General features: G+C 30.6%; 1 protein-coding gene and 1 long non-coding RNA gene across 2 annotated transcripts in view; one reads left to right on the plus strand and one right to left on the minus strand.

Moving 5' to 3' along the window:
• Positions 1-24,857, plus strand: part of LOC136975674 (HORMA domain-containing protein 1-like) — a 185,771-nt gene that overhangs the window by 137,568 nt on the left and 23,346 nt on the right. The window contains exons 13-14 of the mRNA XM_067270779.1: positions 14,952-15,109; positions 15,381-15,528. Coding sequence (XP_067126880.1) covers positions 14,952-15,109; positions 15,381-15,528 — 306 coding nt within the window. The remainder of the gene's footprint in view (positions 1-14,951; positions 15,110-15,380; positions 15,529-24,857) is intronic.
• LOC136975675 (uncharacterized) overlaps positions 1-24,857 on the minus strand; it is a 57,066-nt gene that overhangs the window by 7,991 nt on the left and 24,218 nt on the right. The window lies entirely within an intron of this gene.

Genomic DNA, 24,857 nt, shown 5'->3' on the forward strand with positions numbered 1-24,857 from the left:
CACAGCCCCATACATAAAATGCATGTCGGCAAGCTCCGCATTGGTGTAACGATGCATGATGCTCAAAATCCTTGAAGGAAATGATGATCCAAGCCAGCAAAAGCACTTTCATCCACCGAACTCAACAGTGTGGAAATCTCTCGCGCGGAATTTCTGCACCCACATTCCTATATGTAGGGATCGCAAAAACGCATAAAAATGGTGAATAATTATAAAGTTCTAAAGTCGCAAAATTTCGAGAGTCAACTCGTGTCAGGAACAAGTGTTGGAGATGTAAACCAGACACGAAAGGAACTTTCCCAAAACTTATCCTAAAACAAATGCGACACGATAATGAACGACCGAGGGGATGTCAACCGAGAGAGGGGGAGCTTTGTCCAGGTGCTCGTGTACGAGTGTCAGAAACGGGAAACAAAGGGGGGTAAATGGCCACCGAAGCATCTGGCAGACCACTAGAGGTCAAAAACGTCAAAGACAGGGCCATAACGGTGGAATATACGAGCACGAACTTCAAAGACTCCGTCCACACCTCTCAGAACACTCCTGACCCAGATCGGTCTCCGGTTTTGCATAGAAACAAAAGAAATGACTAATCGAGGTAAGGGAGAAGAGGAACAGAACCAATCAAAAGGGTAAGATTCAAGGGGGAAAAGATTTTGACCTCACAACTCGGGAGTTTTATAGAGTTCGATCCTCCTTCGGTCATTCGGAAAAGAAGTGCGGCAGTTCTCGTTAAGACAGGTGGTTCCTCTCCAGTCAAGTCTGCCCAGGTCAAGACGATCTGGAGATCCCAGAAAACGAAATTTGCTGTCTACAGAGGCCGACAAGACTCCCCCTCATCTACAATGAGACCACATCTCATCGTCCATCAGCGCCACAAGACTGTCTCTCCGAAATTGACCTAGGAAGCCCCAGAACGTTCCCAATGTCACCTCAGCAACACTACTCTAACGATGTAGATCGTGTTGTACTGCAATTATCTGTAAATTGACTTAGTAGTTAGAATAAACGGTTTTGTGTAAGACACTTGTCATCTTTGTCTTCTACCGCCACCACCCACATACGTTTTTGACCCTAGGTTTTCTTGACACGTGATTAACTGTTTTCCCCTGGAAGTCGGCGACCTTACATATACGAAATCTGCTTATTTAGGTCCCCTTTACCTACCTTAGCATTTCTGACTTATAGTGTTAAAACACCCTGTATATACACAGTAAATGAAGACACAGTAAAAAAATATATCCTGTTTTATTAATTTTTAGAACTCTTTACAAATAATCTGTAAAATTTTATTAATAGTTATCCAGTGAATAATCTGAGACATGAATCTGTAATAAGAATTTAAAGAATATATGCAAAAATTAATTATGAAATTTTTATAAAAGCAAACCATTGTCTTTTGGAATTACACTACTATAATTCAAACAAAAATAGATATGACATTCTTTCAATATTGCATTAATATCATCTTTAGGCAATGAAAATGTATTTGGAATTCAAACAAAATTGAATAGGTACATCAACATATTCTAAAAAAGGCATTAGTAAACTAAAATCATGCGAGAATTTGACCAATTAAGGAAGTATTTTAAGTAATAAAATATTACTTTAAATAAATATTTAATGCAATTCCCAAGGAAAGGGTGAACAAAAGCTTGTGGCTGTATGCCATGTGTTTGTATATAGTTTATATTTTATTATTATTTTTAATTTCACTTTCTCATGCTTTTATCCCCTTTTCTTTTCTTTACCTATTGTTTTTCCTCTTTGGAATGTCTCTCCAAAATTCCTTTCCTTACATGGTCATAGTATATCCCCTAAAACAAAAAGGGTGTGCGACCCGAGGGGTCGAGTACAAAACTAGAGGGCAAGAGGGTTGTGAAGGAGAACAAAAAGGATTTGGACTCAAGAAAGCAGGAGAGAGAGGAGCTTCGGGTGCATTCTGGCAGCGTGCAGAAGAGAAAGAGTAGTGTTTGATTGATGGACTAAAGAATTCGTCATGATCGATCCATTTTGTTTGTGATCAATTCATGAGAATTAACTGTGAATTTTGGCAAGCGAATGAACTGAAAGGAAGAAGAGAACCCCCTCTACATATTTTGTGTAAGACCCTCGCCAAGGACGTTATAAAAGAGACCAATTTTTCAAAGACCTCAAAGACCAACGCTGGGTACCCCCTTTCCTAACTTCTTACATTTTCTTACCTGTCCTTTATTCTCCTCCTTTAGTTTAATATTAGTTTTAATTTTCATTTTTTTATTCATGTTATGCTAATGTTATACTATTACAAAGATTAGTTTAATTATTTTCCTTTTGTCACGAGCTATATATGAGTCGGGGAATTTTTGTACAACATTGTTCGCTCATACGTTTATTTCCATCTGTCGGGACAGAAAATATACTGGCATCCTAAAAGAACCTGTAGCTAATAACTTTTACCTAAATTAAAATTTACTTTTTTCATTTTTATTTTGGTTCCATGTGTATTTCTTTTAACAAAGAAATTAACATATTTTCACAAGCTCAAACAGGCAAATGGGGAAAGAATGACAAAGTGGAAAAACCAACACACACATCCTATTTCTCCCAATTCGTTGATAGATAAAACTGATAAAATATCTCTCTAAATTGACAATTACAGTAGAGCATCGATTATCCAACTCAATTGGAGACTGGGGTTGGTCGGATAACCAAAAAGTATGCAAAAATACATTATTAGTATATCCCATGTAATTAGTATATTGCTATTAACCTACTTTGCATTGAATTTTCATCGATGTTAAGCCTAACAAATTTTTTTTTTTAATAATTATTGTCGCCGTTTTATTGTTAAAAATTATTTCTTTATTTTGCGCAAAATAAATACAGTACTGTACATTGAAAAATATAAAACAAGAAAAATTATATTTGGGTTACATATTTTACATTAAGTAGGCCCATACATTAGAAAAAGAAGTCCAAAATTTTCTTTTGCTTTGCAGCTGACACTTGTTTTTTTGCCGCTAAATCTTGCACATTTTAAAAACAGCAATTGGATAGCATCGTTAAATAAGCCTAGTTTAAATACCAGCCTCCCTTTCATGGTCAAGTTAGTGTTGCCAGTTAAAACACGCAAAAATTTAACAAAAATAATATTAAAGTAGCCAAGACATAGCCACATATTGTAGCACCATATCACTAGCGGACATTTGAATTTGCCAACTAGAACAAAGGTCCTAGAATACATTCTAGGACCTTGGACTACAACACGGTTGGTTAACCAATGTGATGGTTGATCGGGGGTCGGATAATTGATGCTTTACTGTATTACTAAGGTTGTAACCTAAATTCTAGCCTTAGTCACAATAGCCAATTAATTATGATAACAACTGTCAAATAAGTGACATTATGAGTAAATTGAGTAATAATACCGGATAGCATGTGTCAATAATTTATCGAAACGTTCGATTCCTGACAGCCCATGTAAACAACATCCAGACCTAAAATGAACTTAGAACGCATTACATCATAAATGACCTCAGACAGTTCTCACGCAAAATGTGTATAAAAAGGGGTCACACCTGATTGCCCACACGGACAGCAGCGGATACCCGCAGACAACAGTGGTCATAGAAGGACTCGTCTCACCATGAATGTTGAGAAGCTTCTGCCGCCCCCATGAAACCTGATGATATCTGATACTACCTCCACAAAGATCCACGGTCAAATGAACAGGATCCTGAGACAATCTTTTCTCAGAAGTATTTTAGCTAAACCAGTTGTAAGTTCTCTCTCTTCAGATAAAGTTAGTTTATAAATTAGACTAGTATTATCGAACAAAATAAGGACAATGGTTGTTTTGAATTAAGAATAACAGAATTACATTATCATATTTTAAGATTGTTGATAGGATAAAAGATGAGCGAGGATACTTTGAAAATATTTATATATAAATCAAACCAACTTCTAAACTTAAAAATATATAAATAAAATTTACTGAAGCTACAAAATTGTCTTGGTATTCCATCATTACAAATACCAGTTCTAAACTTTTGTCTCTTTGTACCCTCATTTTATTCCAGTGATGCATTCCTGAAGGAGGTGGCATAAACAAATTAGGTACAAAATAAATCCATTTTATTATGGAATAAATAGGGATGCATTCTGGGCTTTTATGAATCAATGTATTTTTTCCAATAAAATCATGCTTAGTACTGAAATTTTTTACTAATACAAAATATGTACTGTACAATGGCTTAGAATTTTATATGGAATACACTTCTTTAGCCACTTCGATAGCTGCACTTACTAATTTGCCACTTACTGTTACACCAAGACACTTCATGCTTATCTTACAGCCTGAAAAGCAGCTCTTACTGTATAGAAATATTTCTTCTATACCTTCTTTCTTTAGCTAAATCTATTTTGAAGAATTGATAATCACAAATAATAGTTTGATTCAATGGAATATTTTTCCAATCCAAATCTTCTACCTACAATGTTAATAACCTCTCCTCTTGTTCTACTAATTTGTCATTCCTGATAAAAAAACTTATCATGAAAATAACTTGCATTGCACTTACTCTGGTAGCTTGCTCCATTAAACTTTTTATTTTCTCTGCATTCTTCATCATTGCTACAGTCAACAGAAAAAAATTCATAATCCTCACAAACACTAGTCTGGCCTTGACCACCTTCCAATTGATGAGCAACTTCCATTTTATCTTTTAAGGTTATGGATTGACTCAATTTCTCAACAACAAGGACATTTGAATTCACTAATTCCTTTTATTTCACATGGCTGTGGATTTTCTGTTTTGTTATTACACAAAAACTTTACTTTAAAATGGCAAAACACTGTGTGAACAGTAAACAATCCAACATGGCTTAGCATCACCATTAAAGTAATGTTACTAGCATTACTAGTGCTACCATCAGGCATGAAAAAATATTTGTAATTAGCATTTGCAAAAAATATTCTACACATTACAGAAAAGATATTTTGGGAAAATTTGAAACTGGCATTGTCGTCAATTTGTATAAATCAAACTGGCATAAAATGAGAGCCTTCTATGTTAGTCATAGATACATCAAATCTTTTGTTTGATTACAACATTCAGTTCTGATAATTAAAGCAATGTTATTCATTACCACAATAGTTGTGAGAGCATGTGACTTTCTAAATATTTAAAATAAATAAATGATGATTATTAAATAACTTGTATAATTATTAATGTTTGCAGAAAATATATATAAAGACATTATGATCTCATTTATAGGACCTAATTATAGAAAATTTTTGTATATGGATTTTTTTTTTCCTTATAAATATTTCTGGAAAAACAAAGATTTTGAAAATATGCTTTTACACCCTATTCTTTTCTATCTTGTAAAAATTCCTTGAACCAACAAAAGGTATGAGAAGAGTCAAACATTTTTTGATAATTAAATAAGTTTGGTTATCTTATACAGCAGATTTTCTCTCTTAATGGTGCAAAGTTTTGTGGATTTTGAAAATGTTTTATTCAATTCAAAGAAACTAATTCAATAGTTCTTTATTTATCTGAATTATATGCACCATTAGATGAATCATAAAACCAAACCAATGATTATTCCAATCACTGTTTTTTTTTTAAATTTAAAGTTTTTTTTATTTAAGGTACTTGTGTATTTCTACAATAGAATAGGAATATCAATAACAGATAAATATCTGTCTAAAATTTACTATTTTCAGACAACCAAATACCAATTCCTTGGGATCGCAATGACCCCACTTGGAATTTAAAAATCAAAAGTTAAGAGAGTGGAGCAATATTTGGTGTCCATAATAGAAAATAAATTTTCAAATAATAAAGTATATTTGCATTATTTAATCTTTTTTTTAAAAAAGATTATTTAATGCAAAGAGGAGCATCAGCATGTGAAATTTAGTGATGTAGAGCAATAAAAACCTAAAGAAAACAAACTCATTCATTTGTAACACTTTGATTCAGAATATCTTGTTTTTGATCTATAAAACTACTATAAGAGAATAGAAAGAGGACACATTAGAAAGGATAAGAAATCAGTTAATAAGAGAAAGTGGAAAGTGAAAAAAAGTATATTGGAGATACAATAATTGTGCAGAGTAACTGCCACTAGGATGCTCACAGATATAGGTTGAAAAAAAGATGTAGGGTCACAAGGGGACACTTAAGCACAGAACATTAGACAAAAAAGATGTATCATGCTGTCCTCTGTTTTGACAGTCTTAACATCTACAAATAACAATATAAATTTGATATCATTATTAGAAATTCCTTTCTTTTTCTCTATTCATATTGTAATTATTAAATTTTTTACAGACCAGTGTTTTTATCACAGACCACATTTTATTTTAAAATAGAATTTTCTAATCTCTGAATTTGAAACAGTCCTAAATATATTTGTTTTGCCAAATTTCAGAAATTTGGATCAATTTACTTTTGATGAAAGATTAATAGGTTTACATATTTTTTTGAGCATTTGGCTCTTAATTTTATGTAATTAATCCATTATAATATTTAAAAATTATGATTTTTAATTTGATTAATCAAAATTCAAAAATAATTAGTTTCTTTTGAGATCATTTCACTAATAATTGATGACAATGACAATTACTTTTGTCATTGGCATAATAAGAAAAATTGTCAAGTACCAGTTTTTATAATTAAACTTATCCCATTCGACATTGTCTGGAGGGGGATCTAATGAATTGATTAAAATTTCACTTCAATTGCTCAATTAGATCCCATTCCAGAATATCTTTCAAATTTCACTAGTCTATTTGTAAGTTTTACTGAAGATATAATTAAATTTCCATTCAGTAATAACTCTAATAACAACTGCTCAGTATGTATTGAAAACAAAAGAGTTAATAAAAATACTCTTCAGTTATTTTTGTGTAATATTTAACCATATCTATCTATATAAATTAACAGACAAGTTTAGTAAATGGCAATCTTAAAATTCTATTCTGTCAAGGCTTTCTAATTTCAATAAAACCTATACCCTGTACACGATTCCCATTGGGAATGAGATCTGAAAATAGATAATCAATTGCTTTGTATCTAATATATGAATCTTTTCTTAGCATATTTATTTTTCATTATTAAAATTATGTATAAACTTATAAGATACATTGGGATTAAATTTACAATTAATTATTATTTATGCTTACTCCAGTTGCTTATATACTTAATTAAACTAAATAATTATCTAATACATGCTTTTGTATCTTTTTTTTATATTTAAATTCTGTTCCTAAATATCATTATTTGTAAGATCAAGACTATTCACACTTTTCCAGCAAAAGAGTTTAAGAAACAAATGTTTTTCATTTATTTCATAAACCAAACTACAAAATTCCTTAAGGTATTTTGTAGTTTTGATATATACAGGATGCATAAGAAAGTCCCTTTAACCGGAAAATTCTTGCAGAGAGAGCTACAGCTATGCAAGTGAGGTAATGGTATAGTAAAGTGACTACGCCCGACCTAATGCAAACGATAGCAGTGTCTCTAGTGGCAAAATTTGGAAGATAGGCAGTGCAAATCGAAAACAGAACATCAATTAATTAGTATGAAACAACATGTGGTTCACACAGATAAGATGGCATGCCACTGCAGGTGACAATTTATCATTGGAAGTGGTGGAAGCACCGCTTCCCTTATATTTTCTAAAAAATAAATACATAGTGTGTGATTATTTTCATATAATTAAAATTAATATTTTATTATAACCGCATTATGTATCTTATTACAAATTTCTATACTACATGTGAAATAAACGATAAGATCGCTATTGTATATTTGAATATCAGTGGCGGAATGGAAGTGCTGTATGTCAGCTTCCAAACAGCCAGATTACACTCATTCACGCATGCACTTTGCAGAGCACCAACCTCAGCCAGTTTAGCTGGTGGAAGCTACACATGTATAATGCTTCCAATGGTTCTATCCAGGACCAGTTCTGGGCTGTTAGCTGCCTGCCTGCCTGCCAGATATTTGGCCGCCCTCGCCCCATTATGTGAATCACAAGTAGATTTATAACTTAACCCGACCAATAGGAATTTACTGGTATGTTTTTATGATAGTTCTGTATAGTTGACAGGAGTTTTAAAAAAATCCATTAAAATATTTGATATTTTTATTCTGCTCTCCCATCTTATATTACTTACGGATTTCAATGTTAAACCAGTGATATTACGATTTTGTCCCATCTATAAGGGGATGTAGAAAAAAACGTGTACAATTCTTGTACAATGTTAAAAAATTAACTGTTACTTTGGTAGCATCATTTACAACTAAATCTAATGAATGAGAGAGATGCACAAGGTACAGAAAAAGCTCTAGAATTTATTTTCCTTTAATTTACAATTTATGTATCAGTTGTCATAAAAATTTGTTTTTCCCACAACTACAAATATTCAAGTACAAAGTAACTGGTTTTGACTTATTTCTACTTAAGTAGTTAAGTAATTAAGCAATTAAGGAATTGGGGACATAAAATCCTGCTGAAAGAGCCAGAATTTTACTTAAACAAAAGCTTAACTGAACCAATCTCTAGCTGGAGTATAGTGAGAACTGATTTCGTAATATTAGATGTAATAAAGACAGAAATTCTTCTAGTTCAATGAGAGTGACCGAAAAGTTGTAAATTTTGGAAATATCTGTGGACCCTGGTCCTAAAACGAATTAGTTAGAAAACAAATGACTGTTAAGTTTAACAAATTTAGATTTTTACAGCTATGAGAAACATTTAAAATTTACAACAACCCTGTCGCATCCTTTGAGGTATATTAGTGATGTGACAAAAGAGGCATTTGACATTAACCGGAATCGGCACCCTCGGGATTTGGCATGCATGCAAGCACTGCACACCTACCAATATCATCTCTGATTCCATCTATGAGCCACTGGTAGGGAACAGTTTTAACTAAGTAGATTGTTTTAATATTTAAAAAGTAAAGAATATTTTATGTTATTTTTATGTACAGTACGTTTCTTCACAAAACTATATTTAATTATAATTTTCTTTAAAAGTATATTCATACAATTGAATATTTTGTACCAGGTATGTATAATTGTATATCCACCACACATTTTATTTTAACAAGTAAGTTTTTGTAATTTTATTTTTAATTTTAGCCCTTATATTGTGGCTAGCGATTTAGAATGTAATTGTGATATTGAAAATTTATTTCAAAAAAGTTTTGGCCCAAGACCATATAATGAAAAAGAAAACATTACTAAAAGAGAAAGACCAATGCCTAAATTAAATATAAATACGTCAACAAAAAAATTTGTTTGACATTTTCACGATAAAGTTTATGAAGACAAAATGACTTTGTGGATGCATAAAAATGCAAAAATTGTTTTGTTAGTCTTGCTACTATTTTCAAATAAAATTAGTGTGTCAAATAAGAATGGCTTTGATGATTTAAATAATTTGAGTAAAGCTGGCAAAAGACACGAATTGTAAATGTCACATCGATTCTTTCGTAAAATTGAAGCAATTTGGAAATCAAAATAGAATAGAATTTAACATTAGTAAATAATATAAAATAAATATTGAAAATTATAACAAAGTTACAGCTAATAGATACATTATATCTAAATTAGTAGATGTTATTGAAGCAAGAGTTGGCATTTAGAGGGCATAGGGAATCTATTGAATCTAATATAACAGAGGTAATTATATTGAACTTGCTTATTTATTAAGTGCGTTAGATCTATTAATTAAAAATACATTTAGAGAAGTCTACGGTTTTTACTGGCTTATCGAACAAATGAATACGAATGGACATTAGATCATCACTGACCGATTGCTTCTGGAAGTCGACTTCTTACAGAAAAACAGCTTCCCTATCATCAAATGTTATGGCACACCACTGGTCACCTGTATACCCAAAAATGTCTTTAAGCAATGCATGCCATTTTGTGTAAACGTTTGAAAGGAATAGACATAGGTATGAAGAGATTTATTGCATAAAATACATACTTACATCAATACAGTTTGATAACATCACACAAAAAACAATGTAAAGGCAAACTGTCACACAGTGATAACAAGTTAACGTCGAGTATGTTTGAAAAGTTTGCCATTGCTCACAATACATTAATACAGTTTGATAACAATGGCATGTATCATGAGCAATGGCAAACTTTTCGAACATACTCGACATTAAGTTGTTATCACTGTGTGACAGTTTGCCTTTACATTGTTTTTCGTGTGATGTTATCAAACTGTATTGATGTAAATACGTATTTTATGCAATAAATTGTGCGTATTTCTTCTTACCTATGGCTATTCCTTTCAAACATCACACAAAATGGCATGCATTGCTTTTGGACACTTTTGTGTATACAGGCGACAATTTACCTTATCCGTGTGAACCACATGTCGTTTTGTACTAATTAATTGATGTTCTAAAACTTTCTAATTGGAAAGTTTCCTCTATCTGTTTTCGTTTTGCACTGCCTATCTTCCAAATTTCGCCACTAGGGGCGCTGCTGTTGTTTGCATTAGGTCAGGCGTAGTCACTTTACTATATTGTTACCTCACTTGCTTAGCTGTAGCTCTCTCCATTCGCAAGAATTTTCTGGTTAAAGGGACTTTCCTATGCACCCTGTATATGTTGTAAAATTATTAATTTTATTGACAAATTCAATCGTGTAGTCTGTCTGTGTGATTTATAATGAGATATACATTCCACCAATAACATAACTATGTACTGCATTTTTTTTTTGGAACAAAGAACTACTGGTAATGGAAACCTTGATGTCTGCCTGTATCACGATGTGGAAGTCACACGATCAAGCAACAATAGTGATATTAAGGTACAAGGTGAAGTTTGCAGAGACTGAAGATGCAGTCATACTGTGTATGCAGATTTGGCTAGCAGCTTTATATCCTGGTATATATGGGTAATCTTGAAGAGAGCAGAAATTACATGTATTTTTTTTTATTGGTAAAGGACTCTGTCAGTATCAAAAACAACTTAAACTTAATGTTGAACTAGCAATGGTATTGGATCAATTATATATATTGGATTAATGATAATGATTTTATTGATTGTAAATTAATCTGCTTCCCTTGCTTGTTGGGTATTTCTCTATTTGTAAGACCTAGTTAAATAAATTTGTATTTGTAACAATAGACTCATCTATTTTCATTATAGTATCTAATAACACATGATGGTAACATGTCTCTTTTGGTCAATTATTTCAAAAACTAGTAGGGTAATCACTGTAGATCTTTTGCCAATGCATACTACTGGTATATTGTACATGCAGTAATGAGGCTAATTTCTGCCCTTCCAGCCCTTCTCTCAGAGAGGGCTGTCATAATCTTGGCCCCAATGAAAATAGGACAACAATGTCAATTGCAAAGTTGTAGCACACAAAAAAATATGTATTAATATTTTGAATGCACTAAAAAGTAACGAGTGGATCCCAAAACAAGCTGTCAAATATAACAGGCAAGTTCTTCATTGCCCAATACAAATGCAATGCAAGACTGGTTGAATGTAAAGTTAAGTTTATATTAACAATGTTATGATAATTAGATTAGTGCTGTTTTCAGCAAAAGGTCTACAGCGACCCTATTAGATTTTGAAATAATTGGGTCGAGAAAGACTTTTGTTATCACCCTGTATATAATTATTATTATAAATGATACATTTTAATTAAATTTTTGTATTTTATACACATTCTGTAAACTTTAATAGATATTCATTACTTCTATTATGACCTAGCTGTAATTATTATAGCTAAAAGTCCATTTCTTAATTATGTAAAAAGTAGATGCATTAAAACTCTGTAATGAATACTCTAACCAAATCAGAGATAAATTTGAAAGATATTGAAACAACTATTAATGCTTAATAAGTGAAAGAGAAAGATTTTTAAAGGTCTTAAAAAGTTTTGCTAACTGTTTGTACATGTATTGTAACAATGACTGAGAGTAAAGTGATTTTGACAATCATTTCCAAATATAGATATTTCATTTAACAATGTGACTAATTATACAGGATGTGACTACAAAAAAGTGACTAAGTTTTCAAAACAATTTGTAATTTTCTTCTAAAAAATCTATTTTGCCATCTCTTTCAACAGCTCCTCTCTGCTTGTATACAATGATTCATATGAGGATTCTAGTGTTAGATGCATTTTTAAAAGTCAGCTTAAAAAAAGAGAGGAAAAACAGATAAGTTTTTGTTTCTTCTTCATATTCTCAACACATTGGAAACAAGTTCCTTCAAGCTTGCTTTTTACTTTAAGGAAGGATAAAAGTTACACAGTGAGATAATGCCAATCTTATTCATTGGCCTCACATATAGTCATTTGTCTATTTTTGGTCACAGTTATTTTTCAATAACAAGTTGTGAGTGTATTATCTTCAGGATCCAGCCATTTTCCAGATTCATTCTACGAAAATCATATCTAATATTAACTTTAAAGTGAACTGGCACACACTTTGGGTGGGTTGTTGAAACAGGTTCTCTTAACTCAACTGTGGCATATCAGCAGGTCCTCAGTCAGTTACGATCACACCTTACATTCTTCTAATATTGCAAAATTGAAAAAGAAATGAAACGAAAGGGAATGTGCTTGCATACATTTTCAAAATGGCAGATTGTCAGGGGTAGATGGATACCCATTGTCATCACCTTTTTTGACAGAAATGCAAATTGCCACTGGACAAAAGTGACTTCTGGTAAATGGTGGGAGTTGCTAGGAGTTTATGAACTATAAAATATTGAGGTTTAAGTACCAAACCTCAAGGATTATCTGAAAATGTTCTTTTCAGATACTATGCTTATTGGTTCACCCAATGTAAAATTATAATATTAATGTAGAACCCACTGAACATGTTTAAAGCATCACGTTTAATCATATTTTGTTTTTATCAACCAGCATGGGAAATTTACAGAACTAGTCCATATTAATGCTGCCAGGCCATGGGACCTACTAGCTGGACCATTGCTCATCCAAATTATTATTAAAGAAAACTACTAAAATAAATAATCAAATTGAAAATTAAGGTCAACCTATATTTGCTTTTGGATAAGAGATTTTGCTTCATCCTAAATAGCTAAGAATTTTCTCAATTATATTTTAAAACATCCTTATTAGTAATCAACCAACCAACAGCCAAAATAATTGGTCATAAATTATTTTACAACTATTATTTATAAAAAATTACATGATAAGAAAGAACAACTAGAGGTAGATGTTAGGTGCCATCTCTTAACTAAAGGGGGATTTATTGGGATGTTGATATATCCTTATTAGTCAAAATACTTCACAAACTTTAATGTGATATTGTTTTTGTGAGAGATTTCTTTATATAACATTCTCATTCTTTATATTTAGCATTTCTCTTCAAACATAGCATTTCTGTTTACTGTAATAAATAAAATGCAAGTTAACAAGGTAACTTAACAGCAAGCCTACAGAAGACCACTGACAATTGTTGTTATATAAAAATGTAATTTCTGAAGTTGATTTCAGTTAATCTGTAGTGCTCCGCCACTATTTGTTCGTTTTTTTTTTTGTGTATTTGTATATATTGTATATCATTAGACATAACTTCGCGTTACTGTATCGGGTTATTATTTTATCGCGTCTTTTTTGTATCGGGTTTTCTTTTTTTTGTTTCGTCATTCTTAGACGACACGCGCCCCTTTTCGAACCACCTTTGGGGGACGCGTGCAAAAGGGGCCATTGGATTGGTTACCGAAGGACCACGTGGGAGACAGTAGCTGAGAACGGTATAAATAGAAGGTCCAGGCATGGAAGGGCACCTTTTTTCCTAAATTTTTGGAGATCGAACTTCGTCCGCCTGAGCTGAACCGGTGTCGAGCACGTGAGTGAGGATCGGGAAGCCCTCTGAAAACAAAAGAGAAGAGGAGCAAGAATCGAACTCCATCGGAGCCGTATGAAAGACGAACGAATTAAGGGAAATTAATACAGACTTAGGAAGGTCCAAGATATCGTCTTGAACAATTATTTCATTTCTCCACGCGGGATAATTGTCGGCTAGACTCTAGTGTAGTTACGGAGTCACCGTGTGTTGTTGTTCTAACGACAAGGAGAGCGAAGATGTGTACGCATACTAATTGTATCTAGACACGTGTGGTTGGAAGGGAATTTGTGTATAAGTTTTTTTTTGTTTCCCGTTTTGATGTTAATTACAAATAAACACGTTTTTCCGTAAGCCGACTTCTTTCCCTTTTTTTTGTAGACCAATAGACCTCAGTCTAACCTTAGGGTCTTAACAAATCAATATTTCGGATAATGGCTTTTCAGATAATCAACACTACTGTATCACTCAATTTCTCCAAGCTCTAAGTCTATAAACTAATTATGTGGTTTGGATAGATAAATAACTGCAATCATCAGTCTCTTGTCCAAGTTATATAATAAATTAGATGAATTCTAGTCTCGAAATATCTTGGCATTATTATTTTTATACTTGACTTTAAATTCCAAGTCAATTTGGTTTCTAATCACTTTTTTTTAAGTAGAGCAACTGCAACTTCTAATTTTGTCATCTTATTTTAAAACTAAATTTCTTGGGAAAATTTTCAAAGACATTTATTATCTAAATCAAAGGTTATGAGAGAGCAACTTTCCCAGTGCTGTTTGCACTGGGAAAGTTGCTCTCTCACAGCTCACCACTTTGCTCAAATAATTTTTGAATAACGAATAAAATTACATGACAACATATCGATTACATTCACCTACACTTTTGTAAATGAATAGATTATATCAAAATTAAGATGAAATTGTAATAAAATAAGAAACTATTCATTCAAATTAAAAATAATACAGGTTACTTACTGAAAAATTATCTAGTCTAATCAACTTACTATCTCTGTTTTTGTTAATTTTTACCTAAACTTCATACAAAATATCTAAAAAAATTTTTCAAATTTATTCTTTAAGACTTTTTGCCTTTGGCGTCAAGCTCTGGTGATTACCAGCAAATCTACAACAATTAACTGCTCTTTTCTAATTCGTCAACTCCATCTGGATTCCTGTGTGGCCAACTCCATACTTTCTAGACTTGAAGACGAAAAATATGTGCAGGCAGGAAAAGGAAAGTATGTAAAATGTCTTTTTAATATTTTAAAATATTTATCTAAGATATTTTGTTAACTTTTTTATTTTACAAAATTTATTAAATAAATTTAGTTTAATTTATAGTTAAATTAAACAGACATTTAAGAACTTATCAAAAAGTGCATTGAATTTTATTTTTATGCAACTGTTTTATCATAGTCTTCAAATGGAATAACACAATTTTTGTTAATAGCAAATTTATATATTTGCATCAATAATGTGTATGTGATGTATATGTTCATATGATTTCAGAGATAGAAAAAAGAAGATAGTGAATAAAAAACTTTTGACTACAGAAGGTTTTCTTAAATATATGAGTCGAACTAAGAAGCATAGCAAGGAGTTTCTGAATGATAATCCAAATGAAAAAACTGATGAGTGTGGAGATTTGGACAAAAAAGTAAATATATATAATTACTTATATTTATCATGCTATGTTTATCAATTAAAATACCTTATATTATACTCAACATTCAGATAATTTGGTATTAGACTTTAGCAAATGAAACTTTTTATAGATTAAAAAAACTACATAAAATAATTTGAGACATAATAGTTAATATAAACCAGTGAATATATTTAAGTAACAAAAACTAATAATATATTATAATAAACAAAACCAACAGGATGACTCTTGACTTACAACAATTATATTCAAAAGTAATCAGAGTAATTCTCTGTGATGCATTGCAAACAATAGCACTTATTGCTCATCAGCCTGTGTTTACAAAGACAAATGATAATCTTTTAAAATTTTATAAAGAGAAAGACAGCAATCATATATCATTTACATATGATTATGTTATCATGCAAGTTCTTTGATCTTACATTTATAGTCTCAAAGAATAACCAAACCCCACTCAAAAGAATAATTACTAAAATCATCACCAAACACCTTTGGCTGTTAAGAAAAATTTCCAAATCATTATCTAATATGAAATTCAGATGCACTGTTTTGACCAAGCTAAAAAAATCTCTGCAAATAGTATTGCTCTACTGTCAATTTAATTAATACTTACTCAGGGATAGAATTTATAAATTTTTAAAATATAATTCAAAATTTTTACATTATTTACATCTATATTACAGCCAGTTATTGAGAAATGATTAAAAAAAAAAGCTGATATGCTGGTATTAGTCCATTACATTTTAAAACAACTAAAGAACTATGTTTATGTGATCCCCTATAGAGGTGGGACAAACTAAAATTTTAAATGGAGCCACCTGCAAAATGTTAATGCATTTGAATTCTATGCTTAAAGGGAACAGCAGCTTTTAATCAGTGGTGTTTCTTAAATCATATTTTCTAGAGAAAATGCATCATGTAAAGTGGAAATAATGGTTAACAAATTAGTACAAAATATCAATTTGAAAAACATGAATTTTTCATTATTTAAACAGCATTCCATTTACATTCAAACATTTATTTAGTCTCATTACACATAATTTCTTTGAACAACATCTATCATTGTAGGTTTGATTGATGCACGTGCACTTTGTATTCTCTCTCTCTTTCATATAATCTTTGGTTGTTGAACTGCAAACAACATTTCCTCAATGTATTCCAAGGTGCACACTGCCTGTCACAAGATTCGCAATTTATGAAAACTATATTCTGGTGCATTGGAGTGGCAAATAGCCAGAGAGCAGTCGAGAGAAGTCACTCGGTGAAAAAGACTCACAAAACATGAATTCATCTTGGTCCAATACAATTTTACTATTATTAAACAAAAATAAAGTTGCTTGAGAAAAACTCAGTCATAAAAATTATGCATTTTTGTTTTTTTTTTTTTTTTCTTTACATTGTTGGTCATCCTTATATTTTAGGCTGATAAAAAAAAAAACACAGTAAATGAAAAAGTAAGCTGGCAAATAATTTTATATTATGACAAATAAAAAAGGTTTGGCAAATGGGTTGGAAATTGTTATAAAAATGCCAGGGTGACCCCTGTATTCTCTTGTAAAAGAATCCAATGGTAGAGGGATGCTATTTGAATAAAGAAAAATTCATAAATTTTTTCCTAATTGATTTATGTAATAATTTATTATTACATAAATTAACCATTACTTCTACATGATACTTTTTTTTCTTTAAAAATAAAATTTATGAAAAAAACTCTCAAATTAAAAGTTGCTACTTTTTTTAGCATGTAATTGAAATTTGTTAAAATTTTGAATTTTGAGTTCTATTTGAAATTTTGGAGTTGGCTCTCACCCACTCTCCACAGGAATTCTTTAGCTGATTGGACTAAAATTAAAAAAAATTATGGACCTATAAATTCCCACTGTTGTCCATCCTTCCTTAATCTTGAGAACTGTGTTAGATGAAAGTCAAGACCAGATATGGAAAGCTTAGGGGAGGAGTCCCGATTAGGTATATACAAACTTCTAGTCTAACCCAGAAGTCAGTTATTTCAATTCAAAAATTTTCTCCTGAACAGTTAGATGCATGACTGGCATGACTGTAGTTAACAGGAAAAGTAAAATGTACAGGGGAAAGACCACTAAACTTAATGCATTGTAACAAAATCTTGCAGCTCAGCATTGTGACGATGTCACAATAAATAATCGTTTAATAGTGTCTTTCCCTAACTCAAACACTGAGGACAAAGTTATTTTAAATTATTGATTCAAAAATTAACATTTTATTTGAGTCACCCATAATTCAATTAACCAATTTCTTGCAGTTCATTTAATGTTTCTGTATGTATGATATTTCATGTTATTGAGAGTTACATAGACACTGTCTAAACTAGCTGTCTTATATTGAGGATTTAGTTTTACTTATTTTAAACTATTCAAAATTTTGTCTGTATTTTTCATTGAATAAATTGAATCTTCATAAGTGTTTAATTTTAGTTTTGAAAAATTTCCAGAGTATACAAAGGCAAAAATCTAAATTCAACTAACAATCTTATCACTGTATCCAATGGTTTGAATTTTTAATTTTTTTTATTTGATTGTGATGTACAAATATTAGTGGGTTTTAATATAAATGCTTTTCTTTTTCATCAATTAATTAAGCTTTAAGTTATTTATTGCTTCCTTTGGGCTTATTGGTACACATAGCTTGTACTTCCGACTTGAACTCGAATTTTTTTTAATATCCAGTCACTTTTTCTACGAAGGTTTGTCTTGATTTAATCAACTTTAAGAATAGGTAAATCTTTTTTGTATAAAAACTGGATTTAATTATTTTTAAATTTCTTTTGATACACACAATATTGCTTTTCATACCATACTTTATGTTTAACTACTTTTTGCCAAGTAAGCTAAAATTTAAAAAATATTTTTTAGTATCTGCCTATTTTCATTTATAGTTCCTGTTCTTTTAATTCCATAGTCCCAGGCTTTTTCTAATTTTTCAAACATATCAACTGCTTTCCATTTTGTTGAGCCCCATAATCTAATACTTTTATTAACATTTTTCTTATACTAGGTAATAAAACTATAATAGTTTTACTAATTATCAATAAATCTTTACAAATATATTTGTTAAAAACTTAAAAATAAGCTATCTGAATAGTTTTGTTTTTCTTATTGCAATATTCTTCTACTTTTATAAAAAATTATTTACTGATTTATTTCTTTTAAATATATTAAAATAATAAATAGAATAATCTAATTGTGTCCGTTAAATTCTTCCATTTCCATTCTTCTGTGTCAATTAATGGCAGCAGTGGTCTTCTTAAATGCTGTACATTCTTTCCACAAATGTATTTTAATATATTGTGTATCTACTTTGTTATATTTTATAATCAGTAGCCTTTGTCTCTCCTTTCTTCTGACCAACGTTTGCATTTCACTTTACCAATCCTAACATGATAATTATCTTGCACCATCTTTTTCTTAAGTTGTTTTTGTTGCTGCAGACATTCAAGTTTTTTGAAATTCAAATCAATAGTAGTAGTAACTGAACCATGCAACCATTTTAATTTTAACATTTCTTTCTTTTTGCATATTATTATTAAAAAATAAATGTTAAAATTAAAATAGCAGCATGGTTAACGTTTATTAAATAATGTATTATATAAGTATAGCTATTCAAATGTTAATATTTAACTAAAATAATTTATATTGATTACAAACTAATTATTCAAACACAAACTTACTTTGTTTAAATTTAAGTGTGGTTAATTTTGACTAGCTTTTGATAGTACATTAGAAAAGAATATCAATTGCATGTTTGAAAATAACACTGCTAATAATTTAGGAAATAAAATTGTTACTGCCATAAATATCGTAAACTGATGAAAAATGCATAAACTTAAGACAAGTAATTACAGTGGAGCGTCGTTTATCCGAAAGCCGATCAACCAAAACATTGGTCAAACGAAAGCGTTCCAGTCAGACTGTCATGCTGAATCGAACATTTTTGATACTAGATTAACTTCCAAAATATAATTTTTTTGTTTTTATATTTTTCAATATATTTATTTTGTTTGTACAAAATAAATAACTTTTAATGATACAATAGCCATGATTATTATTTAAAAAAATTTACATTAGGCTTAACATAGACGAAAATTCAACTCATAGCGACATGCAATGGAGAAAAATTTCAGCATGGGATAGGTTAATATATTTTTTTGTACATTATCGATTATCCGAAAAATAAGTTATCTGAACAACCCCAGTCCCCAATTGATTCGGATAAATGACGCTCTACTGTAGTTAGACTTGCACTTTCTGCAAAATTGATTCAGTTTAAATATTTGTTAATGGAGTTATTATTGACAGAAAATGCCTGAGTAATTCAAATTATTGAAAAAGAAATATTTTAACTTCTTTACAAGAGTTGTGTGTCACCAAACTCAACATTAGCATTATTTCTTACTTTGCTCTCTTAATATATGCTTTCTAGAAGAATTTATATGAATTTTAAAGATTTCTAATAAAAAAAAAATCCTATATATGTAGGTAAATAAAAATTTTTTTATAAACACTTAGTTAATTGACATAAATTTTAGCTAATGCTTTGGGAATGAAAAAAAGATACTAATTCACAATTTATCATAAAATTATTTATTCATATTAAATGTTTCTTTTTAATTTAAGTGTTTGTCTGGATAATTAACAAAAGTTTGTTTATAATTATCCTTATATATATATATATATTGAATTTGTAATAAGAATCTACTTATATTAAATGTAAAACTTAATGCATTGTTTATGAATTTTAAAAATAAACATTAGATAATATAAACTGCCTGATTAAAGTGGGTGCTTTAAATTTTATTTAAGAATATAGCTAGTAATAATAAACAGATAATTTTCTCGAGGAATTTTCTACAATTGTTCTCTTCAGTTGTTACAAACACTGAAAAGCTTTCAATCAAAAGAATACTTTTTTAAAAGAGAAATAATAAACCTTTATAACTTTATTATTTATATTTAGAAAAAGTAGTTCTTTCCATTATAAAGAAAACAGATCTTATTGAACTAGGTTTTAACAGTTTTACATGTATTTTTTTTTTTTACATGAGCAAATGATTTTGTAATACACTTTTCAGAACAATGCAACAATATAAAGAACATCATTCTTTTGAAATGTGTATCCTCTGATCATTAGTAACTATGCTTTGTGCTATTGTGTAATCACGTGGTTCTTGATATCAATAGTGCAGCTTGTGCAATTCATCTCAATCAGATTTTTGGTTGCAAAACTTATATAATGGACAAGCTAAACTGTCATTCTTTCATATGCCAAATGCAGCTTGACATTAACTTGTTTAAATTACATGAAGTATTAATTTCAAATGACTGGTAATAAAAGAAAAATCAGACACACTCAAATGACATGGAACTACATCATCCATTGTCAGAATTGCAATCCTTTATGCAGATGTGAGGACTGGGTCATGACTCATCAGCATGCATGCATCCTTTGCAGAAATACTTTTGCTGACATTCTTAAAGCCAAATAGGAGGAGAATTTTGCATTCCTTGATAATTCCAGGAAATTAATTTAACCTCATCTGTAATATGATCCTATTGAATTATGAAACCAGTAGTTTAAAATGCTACAAAACAAATCAGAGTTTTCTGTTCCATATCCTCTAAATTTAGAATTACAAAAAGATGAGCTAAATTCTTTAAAGAATTTAGCTCATCAAGAATTTTAAAATCTAGCCTTCATAATCAGTAGACTCTCAGAAAGAAAGTTGTATACAATGATTCATATGAGGATTCTAGTGTTAGATGCATTTTTAAAAGTCAGCTTAAAAAAAGAGAGGAAAAACAGATAAGTTTTTGTTTCTTCTTCATATTCTCAACACATTGGAAACAAGTTCCTTCAAGCTTGCTTTTTACTTTAAGGAAGGATAAAAGTTACACAGTGAGATAATGCCAATCTTATTCATTGGCCTCACATATAGTCATTTGTCTATTTTTGGTCACAGTTATTTTTCAATAACAAGTTGTGAGTGTATTATCTTCAGGATCCAGCCATTTTCCAGATTCATTCTACGAAAATCATATCTAATATTAACTTTAAAGTGAACTGGCACACACTTTGGGTGGGTTGTTGAAACAGGTTCTCTTAACTCAACTGTGGCATATCAGCGGGTCCTCAGTCAGTTACGATCACACCTTACATTCTTCTAATATTGCAAAATTGAAAAAGAAATGAAACGAAAGGGAATGTGCTTGCATACATTTTCAAAATGGCAGATTGTCAGGGGTAGATGGATACCCATTGTCATCACCTTTTTTGACAGAAATGCAAATTGCCACTGGACAAAAGTGACTTCTGGTAAATGGTGGGAGTTGCTAGGAGTTTATGAACTATAAAATATTGAGGTTTAAGTACCAAACCTCAAGGATTATCTGAAAATGTTCTTTTCAGATACTATGCTTATTGGTTCGCCCAATGTAAAATTATAATATTAATGTAGAACCCACTGAACATGTTTAAAGCATCACGTTTAATCATATTTTGTTTTTATCAACCAGCATGGGAAATTTACAGAACTAGTCCATATTAATGCTGCCAGGCCATGGGACCTACTAGCTGGACCATTGCTCATCCAAATTATTATTAAAGAAAACTACTAAAATAAATAATCAAATTGAAAATTAAGGTCAACCTATATTTGCTTTTGGATAAAAGATTTTGCTTCATCCTGAAATAACTAAATTTGAGGAAACTCTTAGCTAAGTGTTCACTGAGACCCTAGATATTCGAGATATTCTGCAATTAGTTACAATGGTTAAATTTGCTTCCACAGACATAACTGTGCAAAAAGACAAGAAGAAATTTTGACTTTACAGCAAAAACATGCTTGATATTGGATAATATAGATAAACTACCAAATTAATTTGTTCGTATCACACAACTGACAAAAATATCATCATGAAGCCTTCTATTTTTTTCATTTACAACTTTCCCAAAGTCTGAAATAAACAAATTCCCGACAAACTGGTGCCAAAAAGGCGTCAAATTGTGGCAACTCAGCTTGCAAAGAAGATTGAGTTTTGTTGGGACCCAGAAGACTCAAGCCATTGGTATCTCTCCTAGTTATGGGTAATGTCCAAGAGTGTTTGATCCCAAAGATCAAACACTTTTGGACATTACCCAAAATCACAAAAAGGCCCAGCAAGAGAAAGGATTTGATGCCAACTCTGATTGGACATTTTTTATTGGAAAGTAGAATTGAATACATTAGTCCTGTACACTTCCCAAAAGGCAAATGGCAAAATAAGAACTGCAGATTTTGTGTATGCTCAAGATTGAGAAGTAGAGACCCAGGTAATGTCATCGAAGCACCTCACATCACAAGATCTCTCCAACTACCACAAACAGGCAAACTTTAATGTTTCTCGTAAACAGAAATAGTTACCAATATTAAAATCATTTGTTTATTTTAATATGTGTATATACAAATCATCCTCAATCCAGGCCTGCATAGCACATCCCGTCAGCTATACAGTTAATTTTCTGGCCAAAAGGTGCTTAAGAAAAACCATGAAAATGAAACTGAAACCATTCTTTATTGGGATGTGAATTTCTTGATCTCACATATAGGTCTTGTTGAATTTTTAGAAAACAATCCAAAAATTTCAAATTCTTTCCTGTTTCCTGATAAATTCACCATAAACATCTAATTGCAAAAATATTTAAATTTGATGTCATGAAAAAGGTTCTAAAGGTTGTTAATTATATTCACTCAAATGCTAAAATCCATTAAGTCCAAAAATTCTTTGAGAGTTTGATTTTATGAAACCCAATGATATTTCTTTTTACTATCTTGATCTTGCAAGGTGATTATCAACTTCTAATGTATTAAGCCAATTTGTTAAATTTTCAATACCTATAATTTTTTGCAGGAGAAAGAAGTCTATCTACAATTGGATGATAAAGAATGGATATAGAATTTGGTATTTTTGACTGATTTAATGCTGCAACGTTTACAAAATCTAAATTTAGCTCTTTGACGGGAAAAAATTATATTGGATACAACTCAGGCAATTTTTGGCTTTTGAAGCAAAAAACACAATTATTTTAATATGATCTTATTGGGATCGAGAAAATGATTAAATTTCTTAAAATTTCTTATATCTGCCTTGTACCCTAAAATTAAAGTATAAGATAAGACTACAAGATCATCATATTTTGGTAACATAGAATAAGGTGCAACTTGTCCTATTTTAAATTACATGCAGTGGGTAACTCATGTTTGTTTATTAGTCAATAAAAAAGGATTTTAAAAAAGGCCTTATGTTATCTTTAACTTGAGGACAACACAACAAATATAATAGTATTTTACAAGAATTTCCAATTATCAAGACATTAATATCTGATATTGCTGCCTGGAACATGAAATTAATAGGAATTCAAGAGGACTGAGGTTTATAAATTAAAGGTTCTAAGGTACCAATGGAATTTTGTAAACATTTCAGAAATGAAATATCCTAACTTTAAAAATGTTAATTATTGATTATTTGCAAATTATGGAATTAGGTATTCTTGCAAAACTCTGCCTGATGAAGAAATTCATAAAATGGAACACTGCCCATGGATTACAAATCAATCTTCACACCATTGCAAGTTATTAATCAAATTTAAAGAATCTTTTGGTCAAAATGTAAATCCAAAAAGCCTATTTATTTTTCATTAAAATGCATTGTGAAAATTTTAAAATAAAAATTGTTTAAAAAATATATGTAATATGACAAATCTTGTATATTGAATTATTATAGTATATAAAAATTGATAGTTATGATGATACAGTGACATCTTTAATTAGGTCACATTATATAGTGGCGATCATAAAACTAAATGAACAGCTCAATTCTGATTGTAATGAATATTACTTAGGAACAATAGTCACATATCTCGCACCTTCCTGTGATAAGAAATCAATCCTTGCTGCAATTCAACACCATATAAACAGATGGGCCTTTTTAACTCAGCATTGGATTATTAGTGGAGATTTTAACTCTCAAATTGGTGAAACTATGAACACTAAATTTTACCAAAATTATGAAAATATAAGCAATACAAGAAAATCTAAAGATAAAAAATTAAACAGCAATGGCAAAGTATTATTGGACTTTGTGCTAGAAAATCAACTCATTATATTAAATGGCGAGTCACTTCCAAATTCACATTTCTGTGTAACAATAAAAAATCAACAGTCGATTACATAATATGTTCGGAAACTTTAATCGATCAGTGCCTCACTCTAACCGTTTTAAATGAAGACTCATCTGATCATTTCCCAATGC

Source organism: Centruroides vittatus, unplaced genomic scaffold (assembly GCF_030686945.1).
Source record: "Centruroides vittatus isolate TY-2023 unplaced genomic scaffold, ASM3068694v2 contig_377, whole genome shotgun sequence".
NCBI lineage: Eukaryota > Metazoa > Arthropoda > Arachnida > Scorpiones > Buthidae > Centruroides > Centruroides vittatus.